Below are 17088 nucleotides of genomic sequence, written 5' to 3'. Positions count from 1 at the left end.
CAGAATTTTATGGTCCTTGTTTAGTCGCTAAGTCATGTCTGACTCTTTTGCAACCAACCCGTGGACTATATAGCTCACCATGCTCCTCTATTCATGGGATTTTCCAGGCAAGAATAATGGAGTGGGTTGCCATTTCCTTCTCCAGGGGATTTTCCTGACTCAGGGATCGAACTCCTGTTTGCATTACAGGCGGATGCTTGTATACCCCTGAGCCACCAGGGAAGTCCTATGGTCTGAGCTGTTTTAATTATAATCGAGATGTTTCTTGGATAATCAGTTTGTGTCTGAAGCTGTGTTTTGTATAGTCTACATATGGCTTATAATTCTTGAATATTTATTGGTCTTTTGTAACTGTGTTGATTTTAAGTGCCAGTGACTTCAAATAACATTGAGGAATCTTGGCTTTAAACTATTTCCTTGGCCTGTGGGAAATGGGAGGAATTATTACACTGAGTATGGACTGAGCATGCATGTAGTTACACTGTGTACTAGGAATACTAGGAAGAGGCTGTATTAGTTTTGTTGTAAATTCTTCATGTGAATGACATACTGTACCAGGAATGGATGTGTATAGACTTGCCTGTAAATGTTCATAGTAGCATTATTTACAATAGTAAATGGAAAAAAGTAGAAACAATTCAGTATCCATCAGTTGGTAGATAAATAAATAAAACTTTATATATTCATATAAAGGAGTCCTATCGGGTAATAAAGAGTAAAAAAGTACAGATAACATACTACAACATGGATGAACCTCAAGAAGCCAAACACAAAAGACACATATTGTATGATCTCATTTGTATGAAATGTCCAAAAAGGCAAGTGTATTGAGACAGAAAGTTGCTTAGTGATTGCTTAGGGCTTGAGATGTGTTAAAGTTAAGGCGAAGATATTAGAAAGAAAAATTATGATCCTTGCTTACTTGAAGCACTTACTAGGACGGTTTGAGTAGAAGAAGCAAAAAAGACCTTAAACATACCTTCTGTGATATTATTGTACCTGACAAAATTAACAATTCCTTTTGCATATCATCTAACACCCAGGTTTTGTTTAAATTTCTCTAATGTTCGCTTTGTCCAAATTGGATTCAGTTTCACACATTACTTTGGTGTTTATGTCACTTAAGTCACATTCCATATCAGTTCTTAGCCCCCTATCTTTTCCCCCACATTGTCAGTTTGTTAGAGAAACTGGGTTGTAGGCTAACCACATTCTAGATTTTGATAATTATTATGTTGATAACTATTAAACAGCTGAACTATTTAAGCATAATCAGAAAATGACTAATGTTTCATCCCTTTGAATTCTTTTGAATTAGTTTTCCACAGAGCTGAGAGCAAGCAAGGAAGCTAGCATTTTAGAGTTTATAGCAACTGTCTGAGATAGAGATTAGCAGTCTTTCAGAAATTAGCAGCTTTAGGTGTTCTAAGACTTGATTTATTCTGTTATATTGCTACATTTCTCCTGGTAATAAAATGGATGATAGACAGTGTGAAACTGCCAGTCATTCTCCCTGAGGAAAGTGAAAGGAACCAGTAGGTCATTGGCACAAAGACTCCCTGATAGAAATGCAAAAAACATTGGTCTGAGTTTGAAAATTGGGCTGCTTAGTGAGGGGGTAATTGATGGAAGTCTTGGTAGACTTCTTGGGTTTTAATTCTTAATTTGTTGTATATGAAGTAATGTCTAGGTTGATCTTTTTAATGCTTTATTTTTCAAAAAAAAGAAGCTTTTAGACCAAATGCATTCATGCTTGTGTATGTGTGTGTAATTTGCCAACTATAGTGGTTTTACATAGGAGCACAGGTAAGGATCTTTAATAGACATTTAAAAATGTGACCTGTGTTTCTTATTGAGAATGTTTCTCCTACATGCCTTTATTTTAATAACATTTTTCTTAATGCTAGCATTTTCCCTTCTGTATTGATATAACAGATTTGTGTTATGAATATTGATATTTGCATTAAAAAAATAGGTCAAGTATTGGTTTTATTTGTATGTCTTTCATTTATCTATAAATGAGAGCCTCTTGGCTCAGTAAGATAGTCTGTGAATGAGGTTCTGTGTAGGTAAGACTTCTTTAGTAATTAGCTATTAAATAGAACAATATGTATTGATGGAAATCATCATTTTTCTTTCTAATACCTTTTCCTTTATTTTAGTCCAGTGGGTCTCAAACTGTAATGTGCTGGACCACTAGTATATAGTATTAGGACCCCATATTCAGATTCTATTTTAAAAAGTATAATGTGGGCCCTCTTAAGCAGATCTGTATTAAAAGCAAGTTCCATTAGATAATTCTAATGCTCACTGAATTTTGAGACTCTCTACCTTAGATATAATTTTATTGTAAATGAAATTGTGTATAGTTTTATTTTTAAATAGTTTGATTTGGAGGAAATTGCAAAAATAATGCTGAGGTTTCCCTTTGCCTTCCCCCAAGCTTCCCCTGATAATAGTATCTTACATAACCATAGTATGTTATCAAAATCAGGGAAGTGACTTTGGTACAATAATGCATTCTTTACTTTAAAAAATTTGTCTTGATTTATAATTCTATGAAATTTTCATACATGTGTAAATTTGTGTGGCATTCAACAAGCAGAATACAGAACTGTTGCATCGCCACAAAGGAACTCCCTTATATTACTCTTAATGGTTACACCCTGCCTCCAACCCTGGCAGCCAGTGATCTGTCTTCTATGACCATAAGTTTGTTACTTTGAGACTCATATAAATAGAACATACAGTACTTAACCTTTTGAGACTGGTTTTCCCCCCTCAGCATAATGCCCTTGAAATCGTCTGAGATGATGTGTATCAAGGCTTGTTTTTTATTGCTAAGTAGTATTCCACTGTGTGGATGCATCACAGTTTATTCATTTTCATGTTGGAGGACATTTGGATTGTTACCTGTTTGGGTTTGTTATGAAGAGAGCTGCAATAAACATTCATGTACAGGTTTTATGCAAACAGAAGTTTTCATTTCTCTCATGTCAATACCCAGGAGGAGATTGCTGGGTCAGTGGTATGCATATGTTTAGTTTCATATTATGCTGCCAAACTCTTTCCCAAAGTGGCCATACCACTTTGCATTCACTTTGTTCAAGATATCTATGAAAGATCTAGTTTCTCTGCATTCTTGTCTGGAGTTGATATTATCAGTAGTTTGGATTTAGGTGGGCAGTGGTATCTCATCATAGCTTTAATTTGCATTTCCCTAAATGAACAATAGTGTCAGACATCTTTTCATGTGCCTCTGACATTCTTCCTCCTCTCTGGCAAAGTGTTCAAATCTTTTCCTATTTAATGATTGGATTCTTTGTTTTTTAACTATTGCATTTTGAAAACTATCTATATATTCTGAATATGACTTTTTGTTGGCTATGTGTCTTAAGATAATTTCTCCTGGTCTGTGGCTTGTCTTTTCATCCTGTTAACTTGGTCTTTCACAGAGCAAAAGGCTTTAGTTTTTGATGAAGTTCAGTTTACTGATATTTTAAAAAATCTTCTGGATTGCATCTTTGTTGTCATGTCTGAGATCCTTTGGCCTAAGCCTTGGTCCCAAGGATTTTCTCCTATGTTTTGACCTGAACATTTTATAATCTTATATTTTACATTTAGATCAATTTTAGGTTAATTTTTGTAAACTCTGAGACAGTGTTTCTAAGTAGTTTTTCTAGCCAGTATTTGACAAAGCTTATAGCTAGGAAACTTAACTTGGAAAATTCATTCCTAGGATTTTTCTTTATCAATATGCAGTGAATGTTATGCCTTTGAACATGGCTTATGACAACAGACACCATTCCCAAACATAGATTTAAAACTTTAACAGAGACTAATGACTAAGTGCTGTTTAGTATTTACCAAAAAGTACATATTTGAGAGTAGGTTATTGAGGTTATGATTCGAAAGCATCTTATGCTCTCATTTTAGGGTTGGTTAGTCTACCAGTGTGCTTGCTTGGCTGACATATATATTCCTACTGTTTAATATGCATATGTGCATATATTTTAATAATTATAATATCCACATTTAATGTTTTTCAGTTCCTTACCTAGCTTCCTTTGGAAAATTAAGAAAACATTTCAACTAAGAACTCTTTTTTTTTTTTACACTTAATACTTTTAGGGTAGTTTTAGGTTTACAGCGAAGCTAAGCAGAAGATACAGATTTTCCATATAACCTTGCCCCTACACAGACATTCTCCACCAGAATGGTACCCTTGTCACAACTGATGAACCTACATGGATACATTATAATCACCTAAGTCTATAGTTTACATTAGTAATCACTTTTGATGTGCATTCTACAGATTTTTATAAAGAAATTACTTTGGGCAGCGCTGGGTCTTTGCTGCTGCTCGTGGGCTTTCTCTAGTTGCAGTGAGGAGGGGCTACTCTTCTTGCAGTGCACAGGCTTCTCTACGCGGTGGCTTCTCTTGTTATGGCTCACAGGCGCTAGGATTATGGGCTTAAGTGGTTGTGGTACATGGGCTTAACTGCCCCATGGCATGTGGAATCTTCCTGGGCCAGGGATTGAACCTATGTCCTCTGCATTGGCAGGTAGATTCTTATCCACTGTACCACCAGGAAAGTTCAATTCTACAGGTTTTGAGAAAAGCATAATGACAAGTATTCATCTTTACAGTATCATATAGGGTATTTTCACTACTCTAAAAATCTTTTGCATTCCACCTATTCATCTCTCACCAAAACACCTGGCAACCACTGGTGTTTTTCATTTTTCCATATTTTTGCCTTTTCTAGAATGTAATATAGTTGGAAGTATACAATATACAGCCCTCTCAGACTGGTTCCTTGTGTTTAGTAATATACATTTAAGGCTCCTCCATGTTTTTTTCATGACAGTGTAGTTCATTTCTTTTTTAGTGGAAAAAGTGAAAATGATAGGGTAATATTTCATTGTCTGTATGTACCATAGTTTATTTACCCATTGACCTAACTGAAGAACATCTAGATTGCAAACTAAGAACATTTTAACTTCCTTTTAGGGGTAAAATTTTTTTTTTAAATTTTAATATTTTGTTATTTCAGAGAAGCTAGTCCATAAAACAATCCAATTGTGGATGATTTTTCTGCCTTAAGTTTAATAAGTAACCTCTTTTGAAAAAGTGGAAATATTAATATATAAGGCTTTTTATACTTAATTATTAAGAAGCCCAAGAAGTTTTGTGTAGTCTTCTCTACCCATTGTTTTTTAATTTTTAAGTTGTATTGTCAATCACATTTTTATTCACCTTTTCAGACTAATTTTCATAAACTGCATCAACTTTTCCATGTACATTGCCTGCAAGGCAACAATATGAAATTCAAAGGAAGCTTTCAGTAAATGATGCTAAACCCAGTTGCTACTGACATTTATTACTGAGCAAAAGCCTAATGTACAAAGTGAATGGGGTAGCCAGTGAGCAATGGGTCATGGTTTTGGAGTTACAATTTATTTTGAAAAAAATTACCTACTAATCTCTATACTGTTTAAGAATTTAGTAAGATACTAATTTTTTTCAAAAAGGAATAGCATTTGTTAAGGGATTATCTATGTAAAACATTTGCACAGTTCCTAGAACTAGATAAGCTTCAGTTAAGTTAGTTTTGTAGGGCCCATTTAGGATATCTTTGAAATTGTTTGCTTGGACTCATTTCATTTTTAAACTACTAGTGTCAAAGGACCTCATGCGGTATTTCTTTAATCTACCCAGATTCTTTCTATAGCACTGAAGGACACAGTGGGTGACCAATTAATGCGATGACTGTCTTTTGACTCACTGTTTACATTGCTTTCAAGTCTGTTTTTTCAACTTTGCTCATTTGTTTTGATGAATTTTGTATCTCCTCCATTGATATGTTCTTTGCTATTAAAGGCTTTCCTCATTTCTCTTCTTGTTGATATTTGACTTTCTTAACTGTGCATAAAACAAACATCCCACATAAGATATTTAGAAAACCCTGAGACAAGCTGAAGTTGCAACAACATTTATGGGACAGATATGAGAAATTTAATATTTAATTTTTAATTTATAGATACATTTACCTACTTTAATCTTTGTGTGATGGTTCCATATTCCACATTCACATATATATAAAAATGTATCCATTTATATTTTATGTTTTTCTGTGTATAAATTGTAACTTAGTGAAAAATATCAAGGGAAATTTATGTTTTCTTTCCTTTCATAAGGAATTTCCTTCTCAGAGAAAAGGAAGCAAAAATATAACGAAGATTTAAATTTGGAAAATTTATTGCTAAACTTCAGGCTTACTTTTAAAATTTGTTACCCTCACTGAAACTAAGACCTTCTTGATTTACACAAACTTAATTGACCTAAATAGCAACCTTCAGGGGGTGTTTCAGACTCTGCAAAGTCCTTAGGGATGTAAATCATTAACTTTAAATGAATACCTACTATCTGTCAGGCATTATGCTAGACCTGTAGTTATCAAACTTGGCTGCCCTTTCAAATCCCTTGGGGAGATTAAAAAAATCCTGGTAGCCAGTTAAATTGGAATTTCTGGGCATGGGACCCAGGCATTGGCATTTTATAAAACTCCTCAGGTGAGTTTATTCTGTTGTCAAATTTGAGTGCCACTGGGTGAAGATTGGGCTGAGATGAATGGGTATAGGAATTGGTACCCTTTCTGAGTGGTCAGAGAATCCCTATATGACAAGGAAATACTAATATTTGATCTGATATCTGAAAGAGTTGAAGGCACAGGTAGTTTGAAGTTCTGTAGTTAAAAGCATCTGGGGCAGAGGGAGTAGCTCTACAAACCCTCAGATATGAAGGAAAGGAAGGAAGGCCAGGCTGAGCTACACTGTGAGCTGTGGCCAAGTGTAGGAGTGGCTTCCCAGGGCCTTCCACTGTGTCTCAGGCTGCAAAGAATCTGCCTGCAGTGCAGGAGGCCCAGGTTCCATCCCTGGGTTGGGAAGCTCCTCTGGAGAAGGGAATGGCAACCCATTCCAGTATTCTTGCCTGGAGAATTACATGGACAGAGAAGCCTGGCGGACTCCTGTCCATGGGACCCCAAAGAGTTGGAAATGACTGAGCAACTATCATACACACAATCAGAGGGGAGCTCAGACGTTGACATGGGGTGGCTCAGTGATTTCTTAGACATTCACTTACATCAGGAGTTCTGGGAGAGTTGTCAAAGGTGCGTTGCAGGGCTCTACCCTCAGTGTTTCTGATTATTTAGGCTTAGAGTAGGGCCTGAGAGTTTGCATTTCTCACAAGATCCCAGCTGCCATTCTAAAATCACACTTTGAAAACCAGCAGGCTGGCTTATCTAGGGCTAGTAAATCAGGACAGGATTTGGTTTTTCTCAATGCTTTGGGAGACCAGTGAAGGGTCAGAGATGTGATGTAATCTGATTTACATATTTAACAGATCCCTCTTGACTACAGAGAATAATAGATTTTAAGGGACAAGAGGAGATTTTAAAGGAACAAGAGGAAAAGGGGAGAGATCAGTGAGGAGGCTATTGGAGTAGTCCAAGCAAGAGATGATAGCTTAATTGCCAGGGTGTAGCAGAGAAGCTGGTGAAAGTATGCAGATTCAGGTTATGTTTTAGAGTTAAAAGCCCGCAAGACTTGATAATGGATTGAAAATAGAACAGAATAGAGAAGAATCAAAATATGCCCAGAATTTTTGCTTGAGTTAACAAGGTGGTTAGTGTGGAGCCTTTTACATGGATGGGACATCCTGGGGAAGGGTTGGATGAGAATTGGGGGAAGAGAGGAGAATCAAGAGTTTTGATTCTGAGATACCTTTGGGACTTTTCAGTGGAGAAGACCATGAAATTTGGGGGCATGTAAGTCAGAACTCAGTAAACATATCAGAGTTGGAGATGTGAATTTGAGGGATATCAACTTGTAAATGGTGTGTAAAGCCATGGAGTTTATGAAATTACTTGGGGGTGAGGATTGTAGAAAGAGAAGACAAAGGGGGCAGACAAGAAACCCTGGGGTCGCCCAATACTTAGAAATCAGACAAGGAGACTTCTAAGGGCATTGAGGCTGAGGAGTGGCAGTAAAGAAGAAAACAGTAGATTGTGTTGTTACACAAAGAGATAAACGGAAGAGAATTCCAAGCAGAGGTGGGTTGGGCAGCTGTGAAATGTGTCCTTATTGGAATTTAGGAGCTTACTCAAATGTGACTGAGACAAATAGATTTGAACACACAAAAGTGATTGGTGACCTTGACCAGAGAAATGTCTGTTAAGAGTCATAAAATGCATTGGGTCTCCCCATGTTGCCTTTCATCACTGCTTATCTTTTAAAGCCACTTTGATATATTCACTTTGATTAGCTATAAGGCTCATCAAGAAAAGGCACTTAATTGCATTCCCTCAAGCACATAGCACAGTGTTATGTTCACCACTGGAACAGATTTTTGTTTAAAATAATCTTCCCTTGTCTTATTAAACCCAGGGAGACACACTAAGAAATTATTTTGAAGAGCTGGTCTCTATCATTTCAATGAGTAAAACAATGCTTAAGCAATAATTTTACTGTGGCTTGTTATTTTTAGGGCTCGATTAATGGATTTTTGCCTTGACATAGAAAATATGTCTATCTTAAATATCTTTTTAGTAGTGGAGAAGGAAATGGCAACCCACTCCAGTATTCTTGCCTGGAGAATCCCGTGGACAGAGGAGCCTGGTGGGCTGCCGTCTATGGGGTCGCACAGAGTTGGACACAACTGAAGCGACTTAGCAGCAGCAGCAGCTACTATCCTTGTATAAAATTTGCTGCTATTACTGTTGAAAGTAATGGCCTCTGAGGAGCAAAACAGTCAATCTAGGCCACTGGTGAAGAGGAGCTTAAGTGGAAATCCGTAGAGGGGAAAACTGGCTCAACCATCATTCTTATTTAAAAGAGGTGTAGGGATTTCAATGGCAGTTATGGTACTGTAATTTTAATATATTAATAAAAACTAGCATTCATAAGCCATAAATGATAGTTGCTATTGCATGTTGACATGTTATTCTCTTTACCAGAATTTCCTATGCTTAGATTATGCTAAAAACTTTATTTTTACTATACGTTGGCTTTGGGTGACATTTAACCTAATTTTGTTATCACTACAAAGCATCTCAACTAAAGCATTTAAAACATTGGGAAGTATGTGAGAAAGTGAAAGGCATTTAAAAAATTTTTGCTGGTGAGTAAAAGGTCAAGTAAGTTAACAAAGTCTTAAAGCTACGTAGGATTCAGGCCCAGTCCAGGCCTCTGTGTGGTATTCCTTTCACTAGACTACAGGATATAGTGAGCAAACTTTAGATAGACACATTCCTGAGTTTAATGCAACTGGATTGCAGTTGGGAACTAACGCATAGATGAACCTACAGCCTCTACCTCCTATGTACTACTTTTCTTTCACAAACTGAGTCATTTTTCTTTTTTCTTTGAAGTATACCTTGATACCCACCTTCTCACCCTCACAGAGGATTTTAGCTTGCTCTCATTGCTCTGAATTTTCAAGGTTACCTGTTAAATGTTTTTTTTTTCTTTGTATTTGTTGTTTAATTACCTACATATTGCATCTTCCCTGTTGGATTTCTGATTCATTGTGGAAGGATCTTGGTTTGATTCTCAATATGCTTTATTATACATTATATAATATATATTGTTTTTATTATTATATAATAAATATTGTTATATATTTATATAACAACATTTATTACATACTTATATTTAATATGAATATATTGAATATTTTATTTATATATTATATAATTTTATTATATATTATATGAATGCTTTATTATAGTCATAGGGAACACTGAGATGTTCTTAATAGATGTTCCATGTAAAAGATATTTCAACAAATGCTTTGTTCTGCTTTTTCTATACAGAACATTAAAACTGTTAGAATTCATTGCAGTATGCAATAGACAGGGAAAATGTCACGAGGAATTGTGATTCAATCTGGAGCTCAAAGGACAGATAATATTTGTCAATGCAGGGGAAACAGGGAGGGCCTTCAAACAGAGACCAGAAGGAGGAACACTTGGAGAGGGGGAGGTACCTTCAAAGATGAAAGCAGGGGATAGGGAGGTGACTGTGGTAGAAGGCGGTGCCTTTTAGACCTTCTATGGTACCACCTCTCTTGAAAGCCAGGTTCACTGTGCGCAAGGTTGTTCTTGACGCTCTACCTCTGTGCCTGTAGGGAGTTGGACTTGTCATCTGACCTTTCTCATGAAACTCCTCTAAAGCCCTGAAGTTCTCAGTTATCCCTTGCTAATATCCCTTGCTACTGCATACTTTTCAATATTCATCTTCTTAAAAATAAAACATCATCAGTTTCTAAAATCCAGCACAGCTAATTCTGATGTACCTTAGTGGTATGACTTTTTTCCTTCTCAATTATATGCTTAGGTACCTCATCTTATGGGAAGTATTCACAGAATTCATTCATTTAGCAATATGAGTGCCTGCCATGTAGCAGACATTGCTCTAGAGATTTCACATATTAGCAATATTGCTATGTGTGACCCTAGACAGTGGAAACAAGACCTGTACTCATGGGGTTAATTACTAATGGAAGGAGACGTGATAAGTAAGTATGTTAGTTGCTGATAAGCCCTCAGACAAAAGTAAAGTAGAGAAATAGAGGTGTTATCTTAAGGTCAGGACAGACCTTAAAGAGGCCTGAGAATGAACCGTCCTGAATGTGTTCAAGGAAAAGGCAAGAGTCACAGGACTGGAGTGCAGTGAGCCTGGGAAGAATGTGGGAGAGGTGCTTGGAGAGGCTAGGGTAAGGATGGACAGATGATAAAACTCTAGATCTTGTTTTAGGTGAGGTCAGAAGCCATCGAAGGGTGGGAAAGGAAGTTCTGTGACCAGACTTAACATTTTAAGAGGATCACTCCAGCTGCTATGTTGAGGATAGAGTGTAAAGTGACAGGGTTGGGAACGGGAAGACCAAGAGCAACTTGACCAGAGTTATTTAGTAGTCAAGGTTGTTGATGGATTCTGGGTCTATTTATAATATAGAGCTGGCAGAATTTGTCAATGAATTATTGGATTGTATGTGTATGAAAGAGGAGATCTGGAGCCCAAGCAACTGAAAGAATTATGATTTACTGAGATGGAAGTCCTAGAGAGGAAATTGTTTGGTTTGGAGGAGCTGCGATGAGGAATTGGAAGGTAAATTAAGTTGGAGATTCCAGTCAGTCGTCTGAGTCCAGATGTCAAGTAGGCATTGGATTTATAAATCTGGAGTCGAAGGGAAAGAGCCAAGCTGAATATTTGGCATTTAAGATTTTCTTCATATAGATTTTACAAAATTCTTGTTGTATTTACTATAATAATTTTTAAACTTTATTTTTGTTGCTACTGTAAAAGAAGTTTTCTCATTCATTATACTTTGACTAGGTTTTGCTTATGTTTACATGGGCTATGTAACATGTTGGCATGTTCACATTGTGCCAAGCTACCTTGTTGAATTCTCTTATTTATAAAAACTTTTTCATTGATTTACTGATTTCTCCTCTCCTTTGACTTCTCTGTGGAATTTTACCAAACTCTTCAAGTTTGAGAAGTACCACTTTTTTTCATGGTTTGATTTGCTTTTCCCTGCTAAAATATCAATTATTTCTTGTCTTTTCCTGTGAGTTTCTATTCATTCTCCAAACTCAACTCATGTTTCTCATCTGTCAAACATTTCTGGATTGCTACACAGGCTTCTATTCCTATGAGCTTCAGCTGTATCATCTGCATACCTGTACTAGAAGAGTCATCAAACTTTATTCTAATTTTGCATGTATCTATCAGTCCTTTTCGGGGTAGGAGAACTGGTTCTGGCTGTCACAGTCTTTACATCCCCAGTGTTTAGCTGAATCTGCTACATGATTATCAGTTACAGGGTAAATGTTTGTTGAATAGATGAGCAGTCGATTTTAATAGATTAAAAAACATTTGGAAATTGGATAAAGTTGTTCTTCATAGAAATTTTATAAACTTGTTATATTTACTGAAATACTCCTAAAAATTCATTTTTGTCACTATTGTAAAAGGAATATTTTCTAAAGTGTAATATAACTTTGCAATTATACTCCTAAAAATTAAAGTTCTATTATTTTAGAAAATTAATGTAGGAACCTTGTTTCTGTTTTTTCATGATGCTGAGTGCATAAAGGTGCTTAGGTTTGTGAGACATTAAGTTTTGAAAATACTGAATGACTGGATGTTACATATTTACTTACAGAGAAGCCCTTTTATCTTTATGGTTTTTGTTTTTGCCTAGGAATGGAAAGAGGGAGAAATTAAAATTTATATTTTTCTGGATAGAAAGCAGAAGTATTTTTTCTTTCAGAATCAGTCTGGGGATGGGAAAGAATCGGTGAAGGAAATTAGGAGATTTGTTTTTGTTTAGTCTCTAAGTCAGGTCTGACTCTTTTGAGACCCCATGGACTGTAGCCCTCCAGGCTCCACTGTTCGTGGGATTCCCCACTCAGGAATACTGGAGTGGGTTGCCATTTCCTTCTCCAGGGAATATTCCCTGATTCAGGGATTGATCCCGCATCTCCTGCTTGGCAGGTGGGTTCTTTACCACTGAGCCACCAGGGAAGCCCATAATTAAGAGATACAAATCTCCCATTTTAAATAAGCCACAGGGATATAAGATATATTAATAGCACAAAAAATATGATCAGTAATATTATAATAACTTTGTATGGGGACAGATGGTTACTAGATTTAGGATCATTTCATAACATATGCAAACGTCAAATCACTATGTAGTACACATGATACAGTGTAATGTTATATGTCCATTATCTTATCTGTCGACTATATTTCAATAAAAAAGGTAAAAAGTAACATTTTCAAAAGCTCTAATTTGCAGTACTTAGAAAATATATGTATGTACTTATGATGTTTATTTCCATGTCTCATTTTTTTCAACCCCTCAAATCATTGAATTGGTCTTGTGCAGAAAGTCTACTACTATTTCTGTTATAAATCAGTTAAGGGGTTGTCCTGGTAAGTGACACTGAAACATATTTATTAGAATAATTACTTGTAACATTTTTTATTTTGGGGGCTTCCCTCGTGGCTCAGTTGGTAAAGACTTCACCTGCAATGCTAGAGACCCAAGTTCCATCCCTGGGTCAGGAAGATCCCCTGGAAAAGGAAATGGCAACCCACTCCAATATTCTAGCCTGGAAAATTCCATATAATTTAATAAATAACCAATCGCAGTTCACTGTTCATTAGTAAGCCCAGTGGGAAATATAGCATACTTCTTTCTTACAGGGAGTAATAATTGTAGGCAGAGAGATGAAATTTTCCAGGGGGGAAAAATGGAAAAAAAAAATTACATTTGTGTAATTTGTTGTATGTGCCATGTAAGATATGTGCCACCTCACATTGATGTAGGCGGTGGGAGGAGGGTGGTTGCAGCTAGATTTAGTAGCATAGGTAGAGTTTAATCTGGATAAAGATGCAGAATATACTACATTAGAAAAAAGCAGAATGAAAGACATGAAAGTAAGGGCTAGTAGGAGGTATGGAAATGAGATATTAGGACAGTAAGAATTTGATAATTCATTCCATCAAACAAAATGCAATACTTTTGCCTGCTGTAGTGAACACACATTAATTGAATTTAATGAAGGCCGAGATCAAATCTCTTTGTTATCCTGTTTGTTGGTATTGCCAAGTAATGCAAGCATATTGTTGAAAACAAACAAATATGCTGATTTTTAAAAAGGCAAAAAAAAATTTTAATTCTACCATCCCTAGTAAGCTAACAGGTATAATATTTTAGTGCATTTCTCCTGGATGTGAAAAAGCATACACACATTTTGTGTTTTTATTAAATGAGGTCCTATTAGCAAGTTATTTTTAAAACACGTATACTTTATTCTTTGTGTTTTGTTTTTGTTTTAGGAGAAAACCAAAAGCCAAGGCTCCACTTCCTCCAGCTGAGACCAAATGCCTTGATGCCTCTTCAGTTGATGAATCTGTAGAATCTTCTGCTTTTATCATGGATCAGAAAGAGAACATGACAGATAAAGACATTGAACTCTTGGTGGTTCTACCTGGAGATATTATCAAATCTACTACTGTTAATGGCAGGTACGGTGGAGTGAGTGAAACACCAGGACTTCTCTTTCTTCTGTAATTGAAACCCTCTGTTTGGACTTCTTTTTTCTTTGACAGATATGTTATTCATCACTCGGTTTAGTTACCTATTAAAAAAAGAAGTAGATTATAAGAGGTATTAAAATTGTCCTGACAATGCTGTAAATATCAAATGCATGGATTCCACAACCCTGGTGAAGTGACTCTTGAAATTTGGAACTATTTTACATTTTGTTCATCATTTACTAAGTTTTTTTAAAAATAGTCTTTTCCAGAAGAATAGTCATCAGTTTTATTGATTTTCTAAGTCAAACTTACAAAGCAAGCCAGAGAGCCATAAGAAAACTCCTGCCCTTCGCTTCCAAATTATTCTTTCTTTTTTAAGCTCCTTCTCCAAATTTGACTTGCAGAAGCTTTGTTAGCTACTCTTAAAAGGTACTCTCTTGTTTATCCAAACAGATAAATCTGTCTTTAAAACTAGCAGGATTTTTTACATCATTGAATGATTTAATGAATTTATTAAAATGTAGATAAATTTAATAGAAGCAGAAAATTAAACTTTAACCCAGCAAGAAGGGAATATGTGATTTAGGAGACTGATATTTTTAATACCTGAATAAAAACTGGAAAAATGGAATGCAGCCAAGTGTAATTTTCCATTTCATTTTGAAAGTTGTTTATTGTTCAAAAGTTGTTCAAAAGTTCATTTTGAAAGGAAAGTTACATGAGTTGTATACTTGGTCTTGTTCCGCCTTCCACCTTTAACTACCTGTTTGTTATCAGGGGTACTGTTTTAGAAACTGAAGCTATTTTGACCTTTAGTTGCATGTGTATGTATATATATTTGTTTGTAGAATGAAAGAATAAGTAAATAATCGATTGGGTATTGCATTTTTGTAATGTGGTTTTATCTAGAAGAAATTCATTCAGGATACATTACTTTTGAGATTTATCCTTAAGATTATGTACAACTTTATGAATTATTGAAAGTACATGAAAATAGAAAAGTTCAGCATTAGCCAACAATACATAGTATATTGCTTATTGAATTCAAGTAAGTTGTACTTTGCCATTTGTTTTGTATTGAAAGTAGTTTTGGAGATGACACATTGAATCATGTTTTAGAGGTTGGGAACCCTGTGACTGACCTTGGTAGGCTTCCACCTCTTCTGTGTGAAGAAGGCATCTTGTGAGTTAGAGACAATGGTAATTGTATCATCTTTAACCCTTGAAATCACACCATTACCCTGGTTTGAAAATAATGATTTTAGTGGATGTGGCTTGGGTAATGTAAAGGCAATTCCTCTTGTGTTCCCTGAATTCAGGGTAATTTTTTTAAGTCAGTTATTTTTCCTAGTTCTTCACTAATGCTGACAGATAACTGGTTTCATCAGTACTCAAAATTTCTTCTTGAATGTACCAGTCACCTGTTTATATTGCCATCTTCTCTACTATTAAGCCCTCTGGGTTCTTTAGATTTTTTTTTTTTTTTTTAACCTCAATGACTTCAGTATTAGAATCACAGGTTTCCTCTCTATCCTGTAACCCATTGTAATTGCTTCAGATTTTCCCACCTGCTACACCAAGCTAACTTCCTTCTGTTTCCTTAACTCTGGAAAACTGTGTCCATAGTCTACTTCCCCTGTCCAAGTGGACAGTGGTATCTTATTACTTTGAAACTGTTTCAAAAGTGAGATTTTAGGGTTTCCACTTACACAGTTTTTTTGAATCTAGCTTATCCACTTTTTAAATTGGAGTTGTTCTTCATCCTCCTTAAGTCTAATTGATGTCTCTTCCAATTGCTGCATGTTTTTTTCATATTTGACTTGAATTCTTCATTGGTCATTTCTACTATATTTGTACTTACAAGGACCCTAGATTTTCTGCACCCATTTGACCTTCTATCCTGTTTGCCTCCCAGGCTCCTAAACTGGAGTAATTTTCCACCAGTCAGCTTTTTGTTTCTGGGCTGCCAACTATTGTTGAATTGCTTCAGTTTTCTTATCTATAAAAATGTTTTATAACTGAATTGTTTTGGGGATTAAATGAAATACTATCAGTGCCTGGCACATAATGGCCTCCTCCATTTTCTATTGAGAGCTGTTTTTCTTAACCCTGGGCTCTCTCCATTCATTCTCCACCCTCAGGGTAATCTGACTAAAACACCCCTCTGTTTGTGGCACTCCCTATGATAAAAGACTGCGGGAATGGCAATTCAACACCAAAGTGAGGAAGTCCAAGCTACTAAGCCTGGACATGAGGTGCCCTGCCTGACTTCTTCTCTGAAGTTAGGCAGGCTTTCCTTCACTTACTCCCCTCTGAATAGCTTCAGCTTTAGCCACACGACTCTTTTCTTCTACAGATACTCTGCTTTTTCCACTCTCACATTTTTTAAAAAAGCCTTCCATCTTGAGTACCATACCAGCCACGTTTATCCAGTTAATATAGCTCAAGTGACACTTCTTATATAAAGGCTCCCTGGTCTCCCAAGAAAGAACTGTTTACCTCTAACTTCCAAACTCTTCTGACACTTGATACCATTGATGGTTATCATACATTATCTCAGGCTGTAATTTGTGTGTGTGTCTTATCTTCTTAAACAAACCAAAACATCCATGCAGGGGTCATGACTTTTCTTCTTAGTCCTTATCATAGTTTCTATTTTCTTTCTTTTTCTTCTTCTTCTTATTTATTTATTTTTTTTACAGTTTCTTGCAGTGTAGTAGACATTTAGTAAATTCAGATGTTGTCTCCTTAAAATCTTATGTGCTGACTGAGGTAACAAATATTGTATCTTGAAGAAGCAATTGGATGGGCCTCAGTAGCTTTCCCAGAATCTCTTAAATAAAGATATTTTCTCAGATAGACAGCAAGGCAAGAATGCCCCAAATTCTGATTGCTTTTTAAATTTTCTTTGGGGCTGAAAAACTTTTCTGAGAGTAAAATTTGTTTTATATCAGTATTTTTATGAGGGAG

At 35.9% G+C, this 17088-nt stretch overlaps 1 protein-coding gene across 1 annotated transcript in view; it reads left to right on the top strand.

Annotated features, from left to right (window-relative positions):
- The window catches only part of COBLL1 (cordon-bleu WH2 repeat protein like 1), a 165844-nt gene that overhangs the window by 82579 nt on the left and 66177 nt on the right, over positions 1-17088 (top strand). Inside the window, exon 3 of the mRNA XM_043487599.1 lies at positions 13918-14106. Within this exon, the coding sequence (XP_043343534.1) occupies positions 13918-14106 (189 nt within the window). The remainder of the gene's footprint in view (positions 1-13917; positions 14107-17088) is intronic.

This window comes from Cervus canadensis, chromosome 15 (genome assembly GCF_019320065.1).
Source record: "Cervus canadensis isolate Bull #8, Minnesota chromosome 15, ASM1932006v1, whole genome shotgun sequence".
Classification (NCBI taxonomy): Eukaryota; Metazoa; Chordata; class Mammalia; order Artiodactyla; family Cervidae; genus Cervus; species Cervus canadensis.
The sequence above is the reverse complement of the archived record's forward strand: the minus strand, read 5'-3'. Positions and strand labels throughout refer to the sequence as shown.